At 39.0% G+C, this 21,681-nt stretch overlaps 3 protein-coding genes across 3 annotated transcripts; 2 read left to right on the top strand and 1 right to left on the bottom strand.

Annotated features, from left to right (window-relative positions):
• The first annotated feature begins 1,011 nt into the window (after positions 1–1,011).
• rbm48 (RNA binding motif protein 48) lies at positions 1,012–3,758 on the top strand. The gene is made up of 5 exons (XM_086078348.1): positions 1,012–1,165; positions 1,306–1,496; positions 2,196–2,341; positions 3,002–3,561; positions 3,639–3,758. The coding sequence occupies exons 1-5, from the start codon at positions 1,046–1,048 to the stop codon at positions 3,693–3,695; spliced, it is 1,074 nt and encodes a 357-aa protein (XP_085934474.1). The 5' UTR covers positions 1,012–1,045; the 3' UTR covers positions 3,696–3,758.
• On the bottom strand, positions 3,009–6,620 carry clxn (calaxin). The gene is made up of 6 exons (XM_086078347.1): positions 6,470–6,620; positions 6,154–6,312; positions 5,048–5,152; positions 4,839–4,987; positions 4,176–4,280; positions 3,009–4,091 (listed from the first exon to the last, which is right to left on the bottom strand). The coding sequence occupies exons 1-6, from the start codon at positions 6,600–6,602 to the stop codon at positions 4,041–4,043; spliced, it is 702 nt and encodes a 233-aa protein (XP_085934473.1). The 5' UTR covers positions 6,603–6,620; the 3' UTR covers positions 3,009–4,040.
• A 2,890-nt stretch (positions 6,621–9,510) lies between these two features.
• Positions 9,511–15,127, top strand: has1 (hyaluronan synthase 1). Its single transcript, XM_086078721.1, has 5 exons — positions 9,511–9,620; positions 10,602–11,289; positions 12,226–12,451; positions 12,523–12,655; positions 13,546–15,127. The coding sequence occupies exons 2-5, from the start codon at positions 10,615–10,617 to the stop codon at positions 14,219–14,221; spliced, it is 1,710 nt and encodes a 569-aa protein (XP_085934847.1). The 5' UTR covers positions 9,511–9,620; positions 10,602–10,614; the 3' UTR covers positions 14,222–15,127.
• Positions 15,128–21,681: the final 6,554 nt, after the last annotated feature.

Here is a 21,681-nt window from a genome sequence, read left to right as displayed (position 1 = left end):
GACTTAAGAGGCAATCCTCAAGCTTTTCCAAATTATTTAACAGCACCGCAAACTGTGTTTTTTATAAAATGGCTGCAAACTGGTCATGTACAAAAATCCTGAGCAGAACACAAATGCACTAACATGACATTTACCGTCAAGACAACAGTAAATCACTAGAGCAAGAAATACTGCAACGCTGCATCATGCGGCTTTGAAATTGCAAAGCATGCACACACTCTGGACTTTCTCCATAATCACTGAATGGAGAGTGAAGTTCCAAATGTAGTATTTAGTAGGCTTTGCTCTGCACTAAAATGCAATTGGAAGGTCATGTTTTAGTGGTTGTGTGTGAACTTAAATGCAGGGGAAACAAACAAAAAATGTTGTCGTTGGTTATTTACAGTACATGGAACTTTTAAGTCTTGAGCCAGTGACGAAGTGTTTGTATATGATCTTTGTGGATGCCATATATGGCACGATATTGGAATCTGAAATATTTCAGCTTTTATTTTAAAGCCTTGGGGATAAGATTTACCAGTCAACAGCCTGCCAAAGGGATAGTTGTCAATGTCACCAAAGTAAGCAATTTATTGTATTCCTTCCTAACCATTGTGACGTCAGAGTCACTTAATTGACCCAAAAAGCATATCCTATTACAACAAATAATGTATCGTTGTAATCAACAGGTATCTAATTATCTATGCAAGCGACGAATAGTGACAGGTAGAAAAATTCCACGCTCTCCCACTAGATGGCAGAAGTTACAATTGGCATGCGTACACGTCTTTTGGAAGTCACATAACAGAATGTAGTTGTGCCACTTCGAGGGGACAATGTACGGTTGAGTGTTTGATTCACTCTGGGGCAGAGGAAGTTGCTAAATTTGGCAAAAAAACTGCTAGGTTGGCATCAATCACTACATTAGACACTGTTTAATAAGTTTCTTCCTGCGTTTCTTCAAAATAAAAGAAAAAGCGTGAACTGTACTCCAACTATCGAGCCGCTTTTGAGGTTAGACTCGTATTTTGAAAGAGTGCCTGCCGGAAACACTTTACCAGCAAACATGGCGGCGGCGGGGAGTAGCTGCTGGAAGGCTCCCGAGGTTTTCAAACACCACGAACAGCGGAAAGTGTGCATTTCTCGACCTAAATATCGCGATGGGAGGAAAGCTAGGGCCGTAAAGGTAATCTACGAAGTCCTGTCATCTCATATAAAGTCGACAATTGAATGTTAGGGCTCGCTTCGAGGGCCTGTGTGACGCTAACGAATGTAAACAAACCTCTTCGAAGTGGGAACAGTTGTGTCTTCTTCTCTGCTTGTCAGGTGTACACCATCAATTTGGAGTCGTGTTACGTGATGATCCAAGGGGTCCCCGCCATTGGAGTTATGACAGAGCTCATCCAGCTGTGTGCTTTGTATGGAGTCGTGCAAGAGTACAGACCTTTGGACGAGTACCCCGCCGAGGAGTTCACCGAGGTTTACCTCGTCAAGTTCCAGAAACTCACGAGTGCCAGGTTCATACTACTGTTGCTAACAATAATGCACAGGGGTGGTAAAACTTAGTACTCACGCTCTGTATTTAGGAAGTGCAGTACAGCTGTTTGAGTAAAAAAACAAAAACAAAAAAAAAAACCGGGGGAAGGTAAAAGCAGAATTCAACTATGTTCAAGTAAAATTAAAATAACACAAAATTGCTTTCCGTTGTAGTATAACTAGGATAGCGCTCGTACTGAGAAGAAAGAGAGATGATGATGCATGTTGTTTTAAAATCAAGTGAGTTAGCTAGTGTTGACTTGATAGTTATGCTGTCAAAATAACATATACCCATATCTTTGCAACAATAACAAAAGTAACGTTTTTTTCTAGCTTATAAGACCCCAATATCTCAGTCAAGAGCTCAACCACAGCTGACTTTAGTGCTTTCTGCATGCACCTTTTTTTTTTTACGTCGTGCCGTCATCTATTGAATTCGAAGATAGTATGGAGCCTATTTTGACAGTAAGAAGTAGAAAGTGCTGATTATGTTTTAAAATGTAGGGCGTAAAAGTAAAAAAAAAAAGTAGTCAGAAAAATAAATACTCAAGTAAAGGTCAGATACCTGAAAAATCTAAGCGCAGTAACAAAGTATTTTTTCCTTCATTACATTTCTATTTATCGCATCACAATATGGATCTCATCTGAACATCAAGTCTTCTGTGAATTGTCTTTTTCAGAGCTGCAAAACGACACATGGATGAGAAGAGTTTCTATGGCGGCGTGCTGCATGTCTGTTACGTCCCTGAATATGAGACTGTGGAGGACACCAGGATGAAGCTGCAGGACCGGAGGAGATACGTAATGAGGATGGCACAGAACAGAGGTACATTCCTACTTCTGAGTATTTGAAACATCAGCTATAAATCAAGAGGAAGAAAAAAAGTCGATTTTATTTGAGTTACCGTAACCTTTAAAAAAAAAAAACGAATTAAAGTTGTAATAGAATGAGATTTACTAAAAAGAAGACAAGGTAATATAAAATGAAAAGGCTAAGTATTATTAGAAGGAAGTTATAATAATATAAGAATAAAGGTAAAATATTGTAATAAAAAGTTCTACATTTTTATAAAGTAAATTTCTAATACTACCAGAATACGGCAGTATTCACTGGCAGTTTTTTAAAAATAAAGTTTCAAAATGGTGATAAAGTAGTAATATTACCAACGACAACAAAAATTATGAGAATAGCATTTATTGGAACTATAACTGGAATGGTCATTTAAAACAATTCTTTATGATAAAGTCCATTCATTACAACAACATCAAAATATTTTAAGAAAATACAATTTTAACATTACAATAAAAGATTGTAATACTGCCAAAAAGATTCCCGTAACGTGAGAACAAAGAACAAAGTTGTAAAAATGCTAATATTTATCCACTACAAATATAATACAATGAACCAGGAAAAATACTGTAAAATTGGTCTTGTATTTTCCCAATGTATGTCTATATTTCTAATTTTGTATTCCTCGAACGAAAGCCCGAGAGAGGGAGCAGGAAGAGGCAGTGAACGAAGAGCCCACGCCAGCGGAACCCACGCCAGCCATCATCCCCACTTACTGTGAAATGAGTGGCCGTGACAATGAAGGAGGAAGTTGGAACGTGGACTATCACCATCATTCATCCTTTCCTCCACTGCCGCGACCTCCTCGGGAACATCACAACTCCACACACAAAATCCACCACCAGACTGTACCAGCAGAGGACAAAATGGGGACATTGCACAACGCCGTCGTTCACTCGAAAGAGGAGGCGGCCGCATCAAACTCGAGCCGCTGGCAAAAACAATCTCATGATTCTAGAGGCGCACGAGTTACACTGACCTCGAATCAGCCGTCTGCGGTCACGTTTGTACCGAGGACGACGCATTTGGAGAGCAGAAAACGCAAGATGGAAGAGCTTGCGTCGCACTCGCCGGCTGAGGTCATCGGAAAAAATGAGCCACTCATTGGGCCGAAACTAGAGGACGCTCCGAAAGTGGACATGGACGACGAGTCGCTGAACACAACTGTCAACCTGATCAGGAACACAATGAAACAGGTAGCGTGTCTTCAAGCAAATTCCTTTGTAATGAATGAAAGTTCCTAATTTTGTTATTATTATTTTTTTTGCTTTAGGTGAAATCTGAACTCAAACCAGTGGGGAAAAAGATAAAACCACGTCGGCGAATTTGATCTTTTCACTGCTCATATTCTCATCACAAATATTAATAAAACAAATCCAATTGTTTCTTTGAACATTTTTTTTTCATTTGTTGACACATTTTGCATGTTCTCGTGCTTTCTATGAGTTTTCTCCGGATACTCCTGCATCCTCCCACTTCCCAAAACTCTGCATGTTTGCTTAATTAAAGGCTCTAAATTGTCCCTATGATTGTGAGCGGGCATGGTTATGTGCCCTGCGATTGGCCGGCGATCAGCGAGCGTACGCGCTCTCTTCAACTGGGATCAACTCCAGCTCACCTAAACAAAACAAGCACTATAGAAAATGGATGGCTGTCGAATATTTGTATGACAGAATCATCCGTGCACCTGACTCTGAAATACACGCTGCTCAAAAGTCTCAATCCTCTGTAAAAAGAGAAAACAAGATGTATTTTTAATAAGTGTTAGAACGTTTTTGTTGTGAAATGCTTGGCAACTGATTTAACTCACCGTGGTGTTGGGGAGACAGGTTCCAAAAGCCTCGAGCATGTAGTTCGCCTGTTTCACTGACTTTGTAAAATCGTCCAAAGACAGCCTGTCGTCGTGGTCGTGATCCTGAGAATGGACACAATATCAATAAAGTACAGTTGAAATTTTATTTAAAATATCTTTTTTTTTTCCTCCTTAGGTTTCTGATCAGATTAATGTTAACTGTTTAAAAAAATCAATTCAATTCAAATTTGTATTTTACTCTTTAAAAAAAAAAAGAAGAAAAGTACAACTTGTAATGTCTTCCCCTGATCAACACAAAATGAATGGCAGCAAACTGCCAAGATAGTTCCAACATAATTTTACAAATTAATTCAAAAGCATGTTTTCATGATATATATATCTAGTATTTGTGCTTTTAGAGATTTAAAAAAAATAATACAGATAGACTGAAATGATTTGGCTTTACAATCCAGATTGTTCCACAAACTGACACCTAGAATTGAAAGACATCGTTCTTTTTGTTTTGTTCCATTAAAAAAAAACATAAAAACATGCAAAAGCCGAGGGTCGTGGGGAAACAGCAAATAACGGTAAATAGTTTCCCAGAAAACCATCAAATGTCCAGCTGTTCAACATTTCAGTCCTTTTTTTGCCAAACCTGCTGTTCTCCAATATACCCACCATCCTCTTGAGTGTGATCTCCACCAGGTCTTTGATGCCATCATAAGGGTCCTCCTCCCCAGGTAGTCTGAGGCCGTACCTCAGCATTTGTAACATTTCCTCCCTGGTGATGTACTTGTCAGCGTTCAAGTCGTACACGTGAAAGCAGTCTACAGAAACGGGGAAGTCTTAGCGGGAGCGGTCTTTTTGTTGTGTGCTTTCCGACTTACATTTAATTCTTTCGTCCAAGGTGCCACGAAGAAGAACTGATAGCCCCTCGAGCCATTCTTTCAAGCTGACAAATCCGTCATTGTCTTTGTCAAATGTGCGGAACACTGCAGGACAAGAGACAGTAACATCAAGAATGAGGTCACACTCTAAAAGCATTTGGGTCAGGAATAACCCAAATTGGGTCATGAATGGACAGACCCAACTTTTTGAGTTATTTAACCCAAAATGTTGGGTCAAACGAATAACCCACAAACAACTGTTTTGTGCGTTACCCAATTTTTTGGGGGGGCTAATTGAATAACCCAAGTAAATTGGGTAAAAAATGAACCGGCCCAACTTTTGAGTTATTTAACACAAAAACATGATTCCTTAGACCCAACTTTTGGGTTCATTGTGGTAAAAAATCAACTGATCCAACTTTTTGGGATAATCATGGTAAACAAATGAACTTTTTGAGTTTTTTAACACAAATGGTTGGGTCAAATTAAATTAATAACCCACAAAGCAACCCAATTACAGTGTACGTTTTTTTTTTTTTTTTTGTGGGTTAATCATTTAGCTAAACTTTTTGGGTCAATTGAATGACCCAATATGTTGAGTCAGTCCCTTTTTGATCTAATTGGGTAACTGTTTTTAGAGTACATTCTTAAAACTGCTGGGTCCCAAGAACAACCCAATTTGGGTCAAAATTTCGATGACCTGTTAACTTGGGTCACTTTGACCCAACTTTATGAATTGTTTTGTATAAAATAACCAAGTTTCAAGTTGGGTTCCAATTTGGATTACCCAATATGTTGAGTCAGTCCCTTTTTGATCTAATTGGGCATATTTATGAGCCAACTGTTTTTAGTGTACATTCTTAAAACAGCTAGGTCTCAAGAACAACCCAATTTGAGTCAACATTTCGATGACCTGTTAACTTGGGTCACTTTGACCCAACTTTCTGAATTGTTTTGTATAAAACAACCCAGTTTAAAGTTAGGTCAAATTGACCCAAGTTAGTGGGTAGGTCCAATATTTGACCCAACTGTTTTTAAAGTGTACAATGTATTCAGTATACTCCAACAAGGTTAAGAACCACTGAGCTCGAGAAAGTGTTGCGTACCTCCATCCATGATGGTGTCGTTAGTGAGTCCGAAGGTGTTGTGCAGAAAGCTTCTGACCTTCCATCTGTCCAAGCCGCCGACTGACCTTGCAGGACTCGCCGACTCCTCTAATAACGTATGAAACTCTCTGATAAGGCACTCCACCTCTCTTTTATTGACTATGGGCCAATTTGAAAAAAAGCAAAACCCGGACAAATGAGCCTAGTTGTGGTGTGCGCCGAAACGCGTTCAGTCAAAAGTTGCGCAATGTTCAAACACTCAGCCTATATAAAATCATAAGAAAAAACAAAAATAAAAGGCACGAATCATACTTACAGTGGGCCACTTGCTTCCAAATGCTTTCCGCGAGGTTTTGTACCAACCTTTTGGATATTTTAGACCTTACGGGCAACATTTTGGTCGCTGGTGGTGGAAAGGGCGCAGTCTGAAGTTGACGTGTTGTCGCCATAGCAACCGTGCAGCTCTGCCTCGCGCTCCACTGGAGACTGAGAGGGCGCGTTCACACAATTCACGAGAACGCGACTATTGTTTCGTTTCTTTCCTGCTTCCTACTAACGACGTTGTTTATCAGGGTTCCTGCACAATCTACATCAGGGGCTGGGCAAAGTACGGTCTGCCCCGTTGGTCCGCCGATTACATCGAGCTATAGGCCTATCCTGTAATAGTCGTTGCATTAAATTAGTTTCCCTTAACCTTGTTGAGAAAAATAAATAAATAAATAAATATGAGGAAATTACACATTAATTAAAGAAAAAAAGGTAAATTATAGGACAGTATAAAATTACAGTACAGTAGAATTACAGTATCACACACAGTATACATATTGATTTAAAACATGTATTTTTTTTTTAAGGAAAACAAATGATGTGTATTGCTCATTGTCACTCGTGTCTGTGAGGGATACACCCTGGATTGGTCACCAGCTAATCCCAGCCAAAGAGAAAATAAAAGAAAAATACTGATGGTAGTAAACTAAAAATTCCCATTGAATTTCCATTGAATAGTCATTGAAGAAATGCTGTCATCTACTTGCAACTTGACTTGAATAAAAACGTCATCCTCCAACATCATCATCTGTAAAATCCATTTGAGCACATAAACAGATTTAATAGAGAAAGGTCAGAGTAATAACACATCCAGTTGACCTCCTCTCGTATACTCATGGACTGGCCCAGCTGCTTCACATGACATCAGCTGCCTGGTGGCTTTCTATTTGTGCCTGCCTTGGAGTGCGTACTGCATGTGCTGATGGCTCAAGCAGCTCGTGTGGTTAAGGAAGGGTGTGGACCTTCATGAGCGGTCAACAGATTGGCTTGTAAAAAGAAACGAAAAGAGAACAACAAAAAATCTTTAGGGCGGAGGTGGGGAAGGGAATTTTTTTTATGAGTCCTCTGATGGCCATTGTAAAGATATGAATAATATGCTGCAGTGAGGCAGCATAGTGGTTAGATGGCACATCTGTTTCACAGTAGATAGGTCCTGGGTTCGAATCTTCGCTCAGGCCTTCTTGTATGGCGTTTGCTTGTCGTCCACATGCTTGCATGCCAGGTACTTTGGCTTCATAAAGCATGCATGCATGTGACCTATATGGGTGACAACGTGGCACTCTAAAGTGGCCACGCCAGCCGAGATGTAAGATAACATTCAATTGTCCCACAGTAGGGAAATTTGCAACACTTTACCTACAGTTTAAAACAGTTTCCAGGTGTCCTGATAGCAAGTCTGTGGCATAGTTTTGTCAAAATACCCCAATGCAGCCTTCATCCCGCTGGGCTAACGACAACTGGCTTTTGTTACAATGATGACCAGGGGGCGGAGCCTGATTTGTCAGCTTCATGGGCTGTCTCTCGGCATCTCGCCAGCAAGTGTGTGCGCAACAGCGACAGTGTGCAACAGTCTTTAGCTAAAAGATGCTAGCTCGTTGCTTCGACTAGAAAAAAGCAATTTTTTTTTAGAAGTACACATATAACACAATATTTACTTGTTTATTTCACACTTCAGAGACCCAACTTTTTGTCTACAAACAATTAAAAATGATGTTGACTAGTTACACAAAGATTTTTTTTCTGGCTCCGAGGCAGTTAAATGTGATGTCTTATTTTCTTGTGACAGTTTAATTCAATTAAGAACAGAAAAAATGCTTATAAGAGGCGCAAATCCTCCCTCAAAAAACAAAACAAAACATATATTAAAAAAAATAAAAAAAATATATAATAATAATAATAATAACGATAAATCATCACGTACGTTGGAACGTATCACCAGCGAAAAGGAGCAGAGTACTGTCTTGGACAAAAGACATTTACATATTGTTTTATACCCTGCTGATCTATTACAATAATTTATTGAGAGAGAAAAATGTTAGGATATGCTGATGATGCGATCGCTGAAGCTGATTTTCTCAGAGAATGTAGAAGCCACAAAAATAAAAAAGGAGCGACGACAGCTTCAATATTGAACTCCAGAGTGAAGACGAACCTTTGATCGTATGACGTCACGCACGAACGGGGTTAAACTAGCCAGTGAGCTGACACATCTTGCGTCATTCACGTAAATACAGTATCGAGTTTTCCGCGTCTTTTTTCAAGGCCTTTTCATCGCGTTTTTACCAAAGTAATCTTTAGAATCTTATTATTTGTACTTGTACTCTTTTAAAAGCTTTTAGGGTGACTTTTTCGTGTCCCACACATCAGATGAAACACTGACATTGACTAGACTTTAGTTATATTAAGTATACTTTTGTGGACAGTGTGTCATTATTGCCACCTCTGGCGAAAGGGAAAGAAGAAAAAAAAGATTGACGTTTCATTTAGGCAATGTGAGCAAATGGCCAGCAGAGGGCGACATCCAATTTAGATAGGAAAACAGTGCATTAGGTGTGTTAACTTTGAAGGTTGATGTGATTGAAATGCCTTGAAAAGGAATGTATGAATGAAAATCAAACTTCAAAAGGGCTGAATTTTGATTTTGATTTTTTTTTTTTTTTAACAGGCTTGCCACATAATGTCTGAGGAGGGGGAGGGGATGGAGGGGAGGGGAGGGGAGGGGGAATAGGGGGGCTGAAGGTCCTGCCAGGTTGGCTGGGAACGTTCAAGAGACAAAAAGACCAGTAACAACCGTCCCAACACCAGAGTTTTTTTTTTTTTTTTTTGTGGAATACGGGAAGGGCCGACATTATGGTGATGCTTGAGTAGAAAAAAAAAAAAGAAACAAGAAAAAAAAAACCTCAGGACAACAAAGAAGTGTGTAGGGCGCGCTCTTGCAGCCAAGGGGACCACCGCCTTGCACAGTCCCACTGACGCACGGCTGACTCAGCGGGGGCGCCGCTCGATCATCACTCACTCGCAGGCCGGCGCGCACATGGCTCTTCGCATCCAAGTCGGGAGCTTATAAAGTCAAAGGCTTCACAACAGCTCAGCAGACAAGGAGCAACGCGAGCGTGGATGCGTCGCGAGCGCAACGCCAGGTACTGTTCGATCCCAACGGATCACTTCACATTTGATGCAATTTTCATTTTAGGATTTTGAACCATTTCAGAAATCAGCGAGATTTTAATTTTTGAATAGAATTTCACTTTAAATCAATAAAATTATTATTATTATTATTATTATTATTATTATTTAGGGCTGCTCGATTATGGGAAAAATAATCATCATCATGATTATTTTGGTAATAATTGAAATCACGATTATTTTTATTTTATTTACGATTTTTTTTGATACAAAACAAGAAAATGTTTAAACATTAAAAAAAATATATTAAGACAAATAGAGTTATTTGAAGCTACAATTATGCAAGTTCCTTTTGGAGCAAACAAGATTGGTTAAATTAGTTATTTTTAAATAAAAAAAAAGGTGCAAATATTTAAATATAAACTCAAAATGAGTATTAATAATCTTTTAGTTTTTGTTACGATTATGCCAATTTTGTAATTGAGGAGTGTAATCATTGAAAATGTAATTGGATTTCGATTAATTGCCCAGCCCTATTATTATTATTATTATTATTATTATTCCAAAGTTTCATTTCAGGTAACGAGCTCTTGAGTGATACTATAGTATATTATCACATATAGTTCTACTTGAAATCAACTTCTATATTAGACAACATTGCATTTTTAGTCCTCTGTTCATGCATAATTACTTTGTTGTACATTGTATTGTATTGGAATTGATTTTAGAGTTGTCGTTTTTTTTTTATATACAGTAAATACAGCCCTGAAATGGGACGAAAGACAACTCTTTGGCTAAAATTTTTGGCTAATTTTGGCAAATTGACAATTGAAATTCTAATTTCCCTTGTCGCGATTTCAAATGAGCACAGCACACACTTGTAGGCGTGGCTGCCTGTCCTCATAAAACCATTCACTGACTTTATTGGATGTTCTTCTTCATGCCACGGTTGAGCAGGTGCACTGACTGTCCATCTTGTCCTGCACTTCCTTCAGGTGAAGACACACAATGGAACTGAAACCTCTCCTCAAGAAGCTGGGCTCAATACTCCGAGCCATATTGACGTTCCTCTTCGCGCTGGTGGTCCTTGGTGTGATGGTGTGGGCCTACGTGGAAGGCTTCCAGCTGGCCACCTCCATGTACGGAATCATCTCCTTCGGCTTTTACGGCCTACTGCTTTCGCTCCACGTTCTGGTCCAGAGCCTCTTCGCCTTCATCGAGCAGCGGCGGATGAAGGCCCGCAAGAAACCGTGCACCTTCACCAAAACCATCGGCTTTACCATCTCGGCCTACCAGGAGGACCCCGTCTACCTCAGAGAGTGCCTCAACTCCATCCGGGCCCTCAAGTACCCGTCTGAGCTGCTACGCATCATCATGGTGGTGGACGGGAACAGCAACGACGACCGCTACATGATGGAGATGTTCACGGAGGTGTTCGCCGACCAGGACCCCGCGTGTTACGTGTGGGACAACAACTACCACACGTGGGACCCCAATAAGATGCAGCTGGATGAGCGGACCGGTGCTGTGAACCTCTATTTCATAGGCGACCCTCAGCGAGCAGAAGTGGAGCACCTGATTCAGACTAAGAGATGTGTGTGCATCATGCAGAAGTGGGGGGGCAAGCGGGAGGTGATGTACACGGCCTTTAAGGCTCTCGGATCTTCAGTCGACTACATCCAGGTAAGTCTATTTCTTCTGTAGCTCAGGTTCAACATCCTTGATATCCAGCTTAAGGTTTTATGGTCTAGTACGCTCTTTGTCCTCGTTAATTGGTAAGCTAATGGTAATGCTAATAAGACAATTCAGTACATTAGTTACCGACAAATGTTCCAACTGCTTCATGGCAAGCTGTTCTTGATATCTAGCTTAAGATCCTCACTAGTAGGACAACCTTGGCAAACCAATAGGACAAATCCTATGACTTTATTAACATTTCTAGTATATGTATATTTATGCTATAGCACACAACATTTGAGTTGGTAGTTTTAAGCCTTCACTTTCCCTTATCAAAACGTCTTTATAGTTGGTGTTATGTCCGTGTAGAGGGGAGCTAATTGATATAAGCTAGCTGAGTTTGAGTTCATTAAGCCCGTATCCCAGTGAGGGGGCTAACATTTGCTAGTAAATGTTGATTTCTTGTCAGGGCCCCTTCAGCGTCGTAACCTTTGCTAATCATTAGCCAGACGTTAGCCCTAGAGTTGCCTAAACGAATGTTGAGCTAACATTGGGACGTTTGAACAAATCCTTAAGGAGAAATCAGCATTGGCTAACGTTCAACGCACAAAGTAGGATACGTGTGGTAGATTGTGAGCGTTGAATTTAGACAACTACATGTTACTAGTGAGGATTGTCGTACTTGTGAGGACAAAGAGCATATACGTAGTTAAGGTTAGATGCCTGTAATTTTGTCTACAGTACCTGCTAGCTTTATGCTAACATATATTGCTAAACGTTATAGAGAGGCTAATGAAAATGAGCACAGATGTTACTCTAATCATAAACCTAAAAAAAAAAAAAGATAGTTTAACGCACACAGAGCATAAACACATACAAACAGAACATACAAGAATAATCACAGGCATCAATACGCAAACGGTTTGCCATTCGCTTGTTCAGGTATGCGACTCGGACACCAAGTTGGACTCCCTGGCCACAGTGGAGCTGTGCAAGGTGCTGGAGAGTAACACCAAGTACGGTGCAGTCGGCGGGGACGTGATGATCCTCAACATGAAAGACTCGTACATCAGCTTCATGAGCAGTCTTCGCTATTGGATGGCGTTCAACATAGAGCGGTCTTGTCAGTCCTTCTTCAACTGCGTCTCCTGCATAAGTGGACCCTTGGGTATGTTTATTTCTGGAGCGATCTGTACAATCTGTAGCTGTAAATATAAAAGTGTCACTCTTCTGGATTAGGGCTCTACAGGAATGATCTCCTTCAGGCATTTCTGGAATCTTGGTACAATCAGAAGTTTTTGGGGAGTCACTGCACTTTTGGAGATGACAGACATCTTACCAACCGAATGCTGAGCATGGGATACGCCACAAAGTAAGCAACATTTTGAACAATCATACTGATGATTCTATCAAACTCTAATCTGCGCTCCACATTGATTTGTGATTCGATATCAAACGTTATTGCTGAAATAAAATGCTGGATGTAGACACCTCAGCCAATTTCCCACAAATTCAGTGTTAGCATCTTCTCAGGTCTTCTTTGAGTGTTTGTCTCGATCAACAAACTGCTGAAAGTGCATCGGCGAAAGTCGAACTTCTTCTAGGCAGTGGCTATTTTGTTGTGATCATCAACTCTCTTGCTAGCATTATTTTGTCGTTAACGGCTCTGGCTGGAGGAATTCTTGGCCTGCCGTTAATCCGCTATTTAACGTCATTAGCCTGCCTCGCTTCATCCCCTTCTTCCTCTTTTCACAAAGTTTTCAATTTGTTTTGTCACTAAAAATGAGCTATAATCGGCATTAGCAGCCTACAATACTACATTTCCTTTACTAGGTAATTGATTCACGACGTTGCGATAAAAATGGTGGCTTGAGCAATTTCTTAAACACACAGATCTCAATTAATGACAATTTTACATTGCAGAGGCTTGGCAAGTGGAAATAAGCTCTTTCGTAGCGACTAAATTGACGCGTCTTTGCCATGCTAACTGCTAAGCTAGCTGCTCACGAGGCGTGTCCGTCTTGACTGGACATCGCACATGTTGCGACCTACATTTGCGTTATACACATACGTTTGTAAATGTTGATAAGCAATTACAATAAAAATAGCCTCTTTACGGCAGGCCAAGAAGTCAAGCAGCCATTCACGGCAAAATAATGCTAGCAGGAGAGTTAGCAGTCACAGTCACAAATAACCACTGCCAAAAACGTAGGTTGGAGCACTCGTACGTCAACTAACGCAGACTCTCTTTTTCCTTCCCAGATACACATCTTGCTCCAAATGCTACACAGAGACACCGGCTCAGTTCCTGCGCTGGCTCAACCAGCAGACCCGCTGGACAAAGTCCTACTTCCGCGAGTGGCTCTTCAACGCCATGTGGTGGCACAAACACAACCTGTGGATGACCTACGAGTCCATCGTCTCGGGGGTGTTCCCCTTCTTCGTCACGGCCACCATCATCCAGCTGTTCTGGACGGGCACCATGTGGGATATCCTGTGGGTGTTGTGCTGCATCCAGCTGATCGGGCTGGTGAAAGCGGCGTACGGCTGCATCCTGCGCAAGGACCTGGTGATGGTGTTCATGTCCCTCTACTCGGCGTTGTACATGACCAGCCTGCTGCCGGCCAAGTACTTCGCCATCCTCACCATGAACAAGAGCAGCTGGGGGACTTCGGGTCGGCGTAAGATTGTGGGGAACTACATGCCCCTGCTGCCCCTGTCAGTGTGGGCGGCCATTTTATTATCAGGACTGGGTTACACAATCTACAGAGAGAGTCAAAAGGACTGGTTTAGCCCAGCCAAGAGAATGGAAACGGACTTTCTTATCTTTGGCTGCTTGGTCTACTTGTGTTACTGGCTGATCATGACGGTTTTATACTGGGTGTGGTTCCGCAGGTCATGCCGGCCACGTGCTAAAAAATACACGATAAATGTGTAGGTCCACAGCGACCAGTCCCGTCCCGTCCCGGCGAGTTAATTTATTATACGTCTGCTATTTTAAATTAATTTATTTTGTCTCCAATCTCAGGACAACAAAGGGCTTTCATGCAGCTGCTAAAGCAACTAACAGAATGAATGAAGTATTAATTAGTGAAAGGACCAGAACATACTTTGACATCGACATGCTGTTGCACATTAAACTAAAACTGTACTGAGGGCTTTTGGCCTATCCTATGCACTTACATAAGAGACACAGATTCCTTAAATCAAAAGATTATAGAAATGCTGTACAAACAGGATCCTGAGTATTGTGTGTTTTGTGAAAATATTTATAAGAAATATGTGGTTGTACATATGTGAATAGCTGTAAAAAAAGAAAAAAGAAAGAAAAAAGAGAAATCACTTTTTACCACTTTTGTTGTTGCACTGGAGTTCCGAGGATGCTTTTCTGCAGGGTTACACACTTGAACATACACAACAATACGTGTGTATGCATGTATGTTTCAAAGGACTCTTACTTTGGAATCCCCTTTTGTCAAAATCGTGGGATTTGTGATGTGAGATTAAGGGAGTCCACTTGGCTCCCAGAGACCTTCACGGAAACTTCTGAGCCAAAACATTGAGTTCCTGATAAGAGACCACTCCCACGTTCTGTGGGACCAACTTCGTTTTTTTTTTGCTATTTGTTCAAGGAAGCATGTATCAGGTGCGCACCACCTACGACTGCATGACATAAAACAATTTACATGCCTACATTGAGACTTCTTCATAGATGATTGCCATGAATACAATCGAGGTGATGCTGTAATGTGGCAAAATGATGTTGCAGTATGTCCACTCACAAGCGTGAAGCATGAATGTATGAGCACTGTTTTTTATTTTTATTTTTATTAAAGTACATGGTAATTCAATAACAGGATTTGCAATGGCTTGATGTAGTCATGTGAAGAAACAATGTGAACAAATAAATATTTTTCTAAATTTGAACTCTTGTTGTCTTTGGATTCATGTCACTTAATGGGGTCAACACCAAAAATTATTTTACTATAATATATTCTAGTCTAAACACAGTATTCTGAAAAATAATGGCATTTGTGGAATATGAGTTAAGCAGCAAAATTCGCCCGTTTTTACCATCTCAGAGGGCAGCCATTTTGTCACTTGCTGTTGACTCAAAATGACATCACAGTTGTTCGGGGCTCAGGTAACGACCAATCACGGCTCACCTGCTTTCTGAATTGAAATATCAATCACAATACCATCTTTAGACTAGTGGCATAGAACATTTTGTATAGAAAATTTGGAGGTTGACTTCCCTTTTCAAAACCACACACCAAAGCCTTTGTTGTAAAACTGGAAGCATTCGCTGTAACAGTTAAGTCATTTGTTAGTTTAGTAATTTACTATATTTTGTTATCCAGTATATTAACTTGCAGGGTATTATACTGGAAGTTATAAGTGCAGTAAGATAGTGAAGAAACTTACACTATTTTATTGTATCACTGATGCGAGCAAATGTAATTTTTACAGTAACACTACAGTACAAAACGCTAATGTAGCTAGTTAGCTAGCTAGCTAGCAAGACAAGACTTTATGCACTTTTAACAAGTAAATATTTCTTAACTCATTCACTGCCATTGACAGCTATAGACGTCAAAAATTAATTTAAACTATTTCTATTAGTTTAACATTTTTTCCCACTTTTGTTAACAACAGTATGAAAACCTAGAATTTTTTTCTTGTATTAGAACAAATTTAAAATTTGTGATTAATCGTGAGTTAACTAGTGAAGTCATGCGATTAATTTCGATTTAAAATTGTAATCACCTGACGCCCCTAATTTTTAGTAATCTTTTCTTTAAAAAAAAGAGAGATTTTTTTTTAAATTGTTTAAAAAGAAAAGATTATAAAAAATTAGGGGCATCAAGCGATTAAAATTTGTAATTATAAACATGACTTCACTAGTTAACTCACTATTAATCACAAATTTTATATCTGTTCTAAAAAAAACAATTCTAGGTTTTCATACTCTTGTTAACAAAAATGGGGGGAAAAAATGTTAAACAAATAGAAATAGTTCCAATGATTTTTTTTACGTCTATAGATGTCAATGGCAGTGAATGAGGTAATTCAAAGAAATATAGATACACAGCGGATAGACAAAAAGTAATCAGCGATACGTTTTTCTGACTAGATAGCCAGGATAGCAAGCAAATAAATAGCTTCCAATTTCTTTGCCTGCTCGGTAGACCAACATATAGGTAGGATGTGAACAATTTGAGTTTTCTGACCAGAACAATGATTGAAATAAAAAATAAAAAAGCAAAAAAACCACTAAGTTTGATAGCTGTGGGCGTGGCCAGAGAGTGATCATGTATCTCCGCCCCGGCTGATGCTATGTTTCCATGACGGTAAATGTTAAATATCTATCTCATTAACAAAGCGATCATTCTTCCACAGAAATTGCTATCATATAATTAGAAACAAACCAGATAAGGCTTAATGAGGTCAAATAGCTTTTATATAGTTCTGGGGAAATCGGCTGGTATGAACCCGTGTACATTAACCCACTTTATTTGTTTATGCTGATTGCATCTGTCGAAATGTACGATAGCATTACCTCTTGTAATAATGTCTATCTTTGTGATTGCACCAGTTAGTCCACAGCATTATCTGGTTTGTTTTTAATTATATGATAGCAATTTCTGTGGAAGAATGATCGCTTTGTTAATGAGATAGATATTTAACATTTACCGTCATGGAAACATAGTTTTTTTGCTTTTTTATTTTTTATTTCAATCATTGTTCTGGTCAGAAAACTCAAATTGTTCACATCCTACCTATATGTTGGTCTACCGGGCAGGCAAAGAAATTGGAAGCTATTTATTTGCTTGCTATCCTGGCTAGCTAGTAAGAAAAACTTATCGCTGATTACTTTTTGTCTATCCGCTGTGTATCTATATTTCTTTGAATTAACTCATTCACTGCCATTGACATCTATAGACGTAAAAAATTAATTTGAACTATTTCTATTAGTTTAACATCCCCCCCATCTTTGTTAACAAGAGTATGAAAACCACCATATATATATTTTTTAGAACAGATATAAAATTTGTGATTAATAGTGAGTTAACTAGTGAAGTCATGTTTATAATTACAAATTTGAATCGCTTGATGCCCCTAATTTTTTATAATCTTTTCTTTTTAAACAATTAAAAAAAAAACTCTTTTTTTTAAAGAAAAGATTACTAAAAATTAGGGGCGTCAGGTGATTACAATTTTAAATCGAAATTAATCGCATGACTTCACTAGTTAACTCACGATTAATCACAAATTTTACATTTGTTCTAATACAAGAAAAAATTTGTTTTTGTTTCTTTTAAAAATACAATTATTTGTTTTTTTCTTCTTACTGATTTAGACTCTTTTTCCACATAAGAACAACATGGATTTTTTTGTGTGTGTGTGTGTTATCTCATGTTTTTATTAGTTATAGTGGATGCCAGGATGGTATTGCTGTAACGTGCTGATAAACGTACCAAGCTTATATGCAACATTTTTAACATGAACATCATGCAAATCGATTTGTGATGGCGATTGGTTATCTAGGAACCAGAAGTGTTGACATCATCCAAATGATGCGTTTTTATTGGTTTAGACACGCAAATGTCATGTCCACTTCAATTATCTATGGGTCCGAAGGGGTTAATCACGGTAATGTGCTTTGTCTGTGTTAGCATGCTGTTAGCATAAATGTCTTATTTTATGTATTTGCTAATGCTATGCTAAAAACTCACTATTGTTACTTTCAATCTTGTTCGTCAAATGAGGAGTTCCTATACAATGACATTTTTGAGTGTCTGTATTTTCTAATTTGGAATGGAAAAAAAAAACATCAAATAAACTTTATTGTGGGAGGGTGACAACTGAACAGCACATGTGCTTATTGTGATCGTTAAGATAAAGTGTGTGCTAGGCTAGCTGTAAATGGCTTATCGCAGGCGTTTATTTCTACATTGGAAATGTTTTAGAAAAATGTGCTGTACTGTATTATAGGCCTACTGTATGCAACTAATGGTCTTTATCACTTATGTGGAAATATCTAGGTGTGCTGAATTCCCTGTTTCGCGATTATTCATCACACCAAACAAAACGGATTGAAATGAGCAACTATAATGGGATGTCAATTTTGTTTTGTTCTAAGTACTAACAATGAAAGTCTAAGCCTGTAAAGTTTGAAATTGTGGTGTATTTTACAATATTTAAATTTCACCTTTGACTCACTCTTCCAAATAACAAATCAATGGTAAACGATGAGGAAACCTGACAATACAAATAAGGCGTTACCATTTCCGCAAACATTTGTATGGCTTTTGACCATATAAATGAAGTTTTGTTCCACTCTCAAGTGTCTTCATGTCACTCATGTTTATGTGTATGTTGTAAGTTTGATGGATCCATACATTCTGACTCTAGGTGTGGATGTGATAAATGATTAGTATGTGTTTGACGAATGTTTTGGAATGTGACCTTTGCATGTGTCTTGCTGGGTGACACAGCATCTTAATAAAAAAAATAAATTTTATATAAGCAAAAACGATTTGCTGAAAAACGTTCCCCTTTACACAACATGGGCTGCACACATTTAGCAACATGGCCGAAGTCTAATAAGCTGTCACCCAGTGTGCGGGGTTCGGCAACTAGTTTTAATGAGTGGCCGACCATCGTCGACCGTTAGTTTGCGGCGATTCAAAATTGAAATCGCCAGAAGATGCAACAGACAATCACATTTGAACATGAGTTTGCACAAAGAAACGCTGCCAAGTTGGACCAATATTGTGTTTTACAATAATACTTAAAGCTACTGAATGCAGAAAATTTAATTTTGAATCGGTACTGCCACCTGTGGCCAAAAAATGAAACTGTATTTTCCCTTTTGTTTCTTCTTTTTTTTAATGCTTTTTTTTTCTTAAATTGCATTTTACCTTCTACACGTACACAACATGCAAATGACGTCACATCCGCAGACAGAGAGTGGGAAATTCGAACCCGAGTCTAAAAACTATTGGCCAGAGGCTTGCAGGAGTTCGACAGTATTAATCTACTAATTAAAAAATGTTTCAGTCATAAATGGTCAAATAAAAAGGCTATTGTAAAGATATTTTGGGTAAATTGTTACAAAGTGCAGCTTTAACTATATTTATAATTTTATTTGTAACTGTGGTATGAAAGCAAAGCATGAACAAATGTATCAATGTATCTCTCTCTCTCTCTCTCTCTCTCTCTCTCTCTCTCTCACTCTCACAAAAATAAACAAAAAAATAAAAATCCTTACTTTGACCTTATTATTGCTCGTTTTTGGCATTTCACTTTTTCCCTGACAATCCCTACATGTCTTTGTGGTTCAATAAAAAACAAAAGACAAACACACACAACAATATATTGTATGTTGGGCCTCAAAACCTCATAGAGTATGGAAGACCAAAACTGCCAAAATTCTAAATAAATAAATGACTAAGTGAAAATAAAAATGGATATATAAAAAAAAATCAATCCTAAAAAATTTATATAAATGGAAATAAAAACGAGAAAAATTATATAATAAATACATTTTTATTTAATTTTGTAATTATATTTTTTATATCCGTTTTTATTTTCACTTTTAGTCATTTATTAATTTTAATGGTCTAATTAAATTATGATTAATTATTAATTAAATTATTATTAATTATTAATTGTCTAACGCATATAAAAAATGCAATTTAAAAATTAAATACAAATGTATATGTATATATATATAGTTTTTTATTTCAATCCATCCATGCATTTTCTTAACTGCTTGTCCTCACAAGGGTCGCGGGGGGCGCTGGAGCCTATCCCAGCTGGCTTCGGGCAGTAGGCGGGGTACACCCTGAACTGGTTGCCAGCCAATCGCAGGGCACACAGAGACGAACAACCATCCACACTCACAATCACACCTATGGACAATTTGGAGTGTTCAATAAACTTTCCATGCATGTCTTTTGAATGTGGGAGGAAACCGGAGTACCCGGAAAAAAACCACGCAAGCATGGGGAGAACATGCAAATTCAACCCAGGAAGGCCGAAGCCCGGACTCGATCTCACGTCCTCTGCACTGGGAGGCGGATGTGCTAACCAGTTAGCCACTGTACCCTTGTTTTTAGTTTGTCGTGCCTTGACTGACACTAACGCATGTGGCATATTGGTTGGTTCCCGTAGACACTAAAGGTTTACAAGTGATAGAATTGGCCATGTAGAACCGCAGCAGATCACAAGTGATCCGGATGTGAGATGAGGTCAGAGTCAACGTTGACTAGACCGCAGCCTTTGCGAAAAACCTCACGTTTTCATCCGGACAGTCACCATCCCTGGTGGTTGTCAAAGCAGCCGTAGTTTGGCAAAAGTGAACATTTTGTCGTATGAGTAAAAGTTTCTGCACTTCCTTAAGGCTCGCGTTGGCGTGACTCATCCGTGATATACTGCGTTCAATGAGAGTTCTTGCTAAAGGCCGGCATCGCTTCCCTTTGAGGCTGTTTTCAATTAGGCTGTCCTCCCCCACCCTGTCTGGGCTTTCCTCCCTCGCTGACGTCAAGAAGGAGGAAGCGTTTTGGCTGGGCTGCATGACTGGACTGATTCAGTATGTATACGCACGTGTATGGACTTTTGGCATGCAGTTATTTAGGGGGTTCATTGCATCTGTGACTGGCTTAGTGAGAAGCCGTCAGCTTTTCCATACAACTGCGGTGACTGTAAATACAGAAAAAAAAGGGGAAATAACAAAACTGTTACCAGTGCAACAGATGCGACAGAGTGCACATCTGATAGGGGCACTGTTGTCAGAGACTGACACTTGTGCAAAAACCATTCCAACACAATCCATTCATTTTGTTTGGATTTATAATAAATGTTATATTTAGAAAATAACGGAAATGAGGGCTGCAATTAACAAATATTTCCATAATCAATTAATCTGTTGATTATTGTCACCAGCCCATCTCAGCATTAAAACAACACTAAGGAACTTTCGGTTTATGTTAATTATGGCGGCGCCATAGGGGAAAAAGCGGTGGGGGAAAACCACATTTCCCATGAGGACAAGCGCATTTGTCGTTTTTGAGCTCACGCCAGTCAAATTGACTTCTGTCTTCGTAACGAATGGGGAAAGGGGAAAGTGACGTATGCCATAAAGCAGTCAGCGCATTTGTAGTTTTTTTGTGTAACAGTGTTCCTACCAACCTCCTCAAAGTTGCTTAATGCCAGTAAAAATGACACAGACCCCCTCAGGCTATGGCAAAGTTTTAAGTCAATGTTTCATCAGAAGAGTTATGAAAATATTTTATTAGGTTGAAAAGTTCATTTGTATTACTTTTAAAGGGTATAGCCAAGTAAAAAAATGTTCTTTGCAGTAATATGCTCCATATGCCCCCACAAGTGTAA

Source organism: Leptonotus elevatus, chromosome 6 (assembly GCF_054856555.1).
Source record: "Leptonotus elevatus isolate MCC_2025b chromosome 6, RoL_Lele_1.0, whole genome shotgun sequence".
NCBI classification, from domain to species: Eukaryota; Metazoa; Chordata; class Actinopteri; order Syngnathiformes; family Syngnathidae; genus Leptonotus; species Leptonotus elevatus.
Note: the sequence above shows the minus strand (reverse complement) of the source record. Positions and strands in the feature narration are given on the sequence as shown.

Excerpts from the sequence above, each read along its gene's own strand:
- rbm48 (XM_086078348.1), top strand. The coding sequence starts at position 1,046 with ATGGCGGCGGCGGGGAGTAGCTGCTGGAAGGCTCCCGAGGTTTTCAAA. Across the intron at positions 1,166-1,305 it reads GGAAAGCTAGGGCCGTAAAG|GTGTACACCATCAATTTGGA; the intron begins GTAATCTACGAA and ends TCTGCTTGTCAG. Across the intron at positions 3,562-3,638 it reads TCAGGAACACAATGAAACAG|GTGAAATCTGAACTCAAACC; the intron begins GTAGCGTGTCTT and ends TTTTTGCTTTAG.
- clxn (XM_086078347.1), bottom strand. The coding sequence starts at position 6,602 with ATGGCGACAACACGTCAACTTCAGACTGCGCCCTTTCCACCACCAGCG. Across the intron at positions 4,988-5,047 it reads CTTGGACGAAAGAATTAAAT|ACTGCTTTCACGTGTACGAC; the intron begins GTAAGTCGGAAA and ends CCGTTTCTGTAG. Across the intron at positions 4,092-4,175 it reads CCTGTCTCCCCAACACCACG|AGGATTGAGACTTTTGAGCA; the intron begins GTGAGTTAAATC and ends CTCTTTTTACAG.
- has1 (XM_086078721.1), top strand. The coding sequence starts at position 10,615 with ATGGAACTGAAACCTCTCCTCAAGAAGCTGGGCTCAATACTCCGAGCC. Across the intron at positions 12,452-12,522 it reads CTGCATAAGTGGACCCTTGG|GGCTCTACAGGAATGATCTC; the intron begins GTATGTTTATTT and ends CTTCTGGATTAG. Across the intron at positions 12,656-13,545 it reads AGCATGGGATACGCCACAAA|ATACACATCTTGCTCCAAAT; the intron begins GTAAGCAACATT and ends TTTCCTTCCCAG.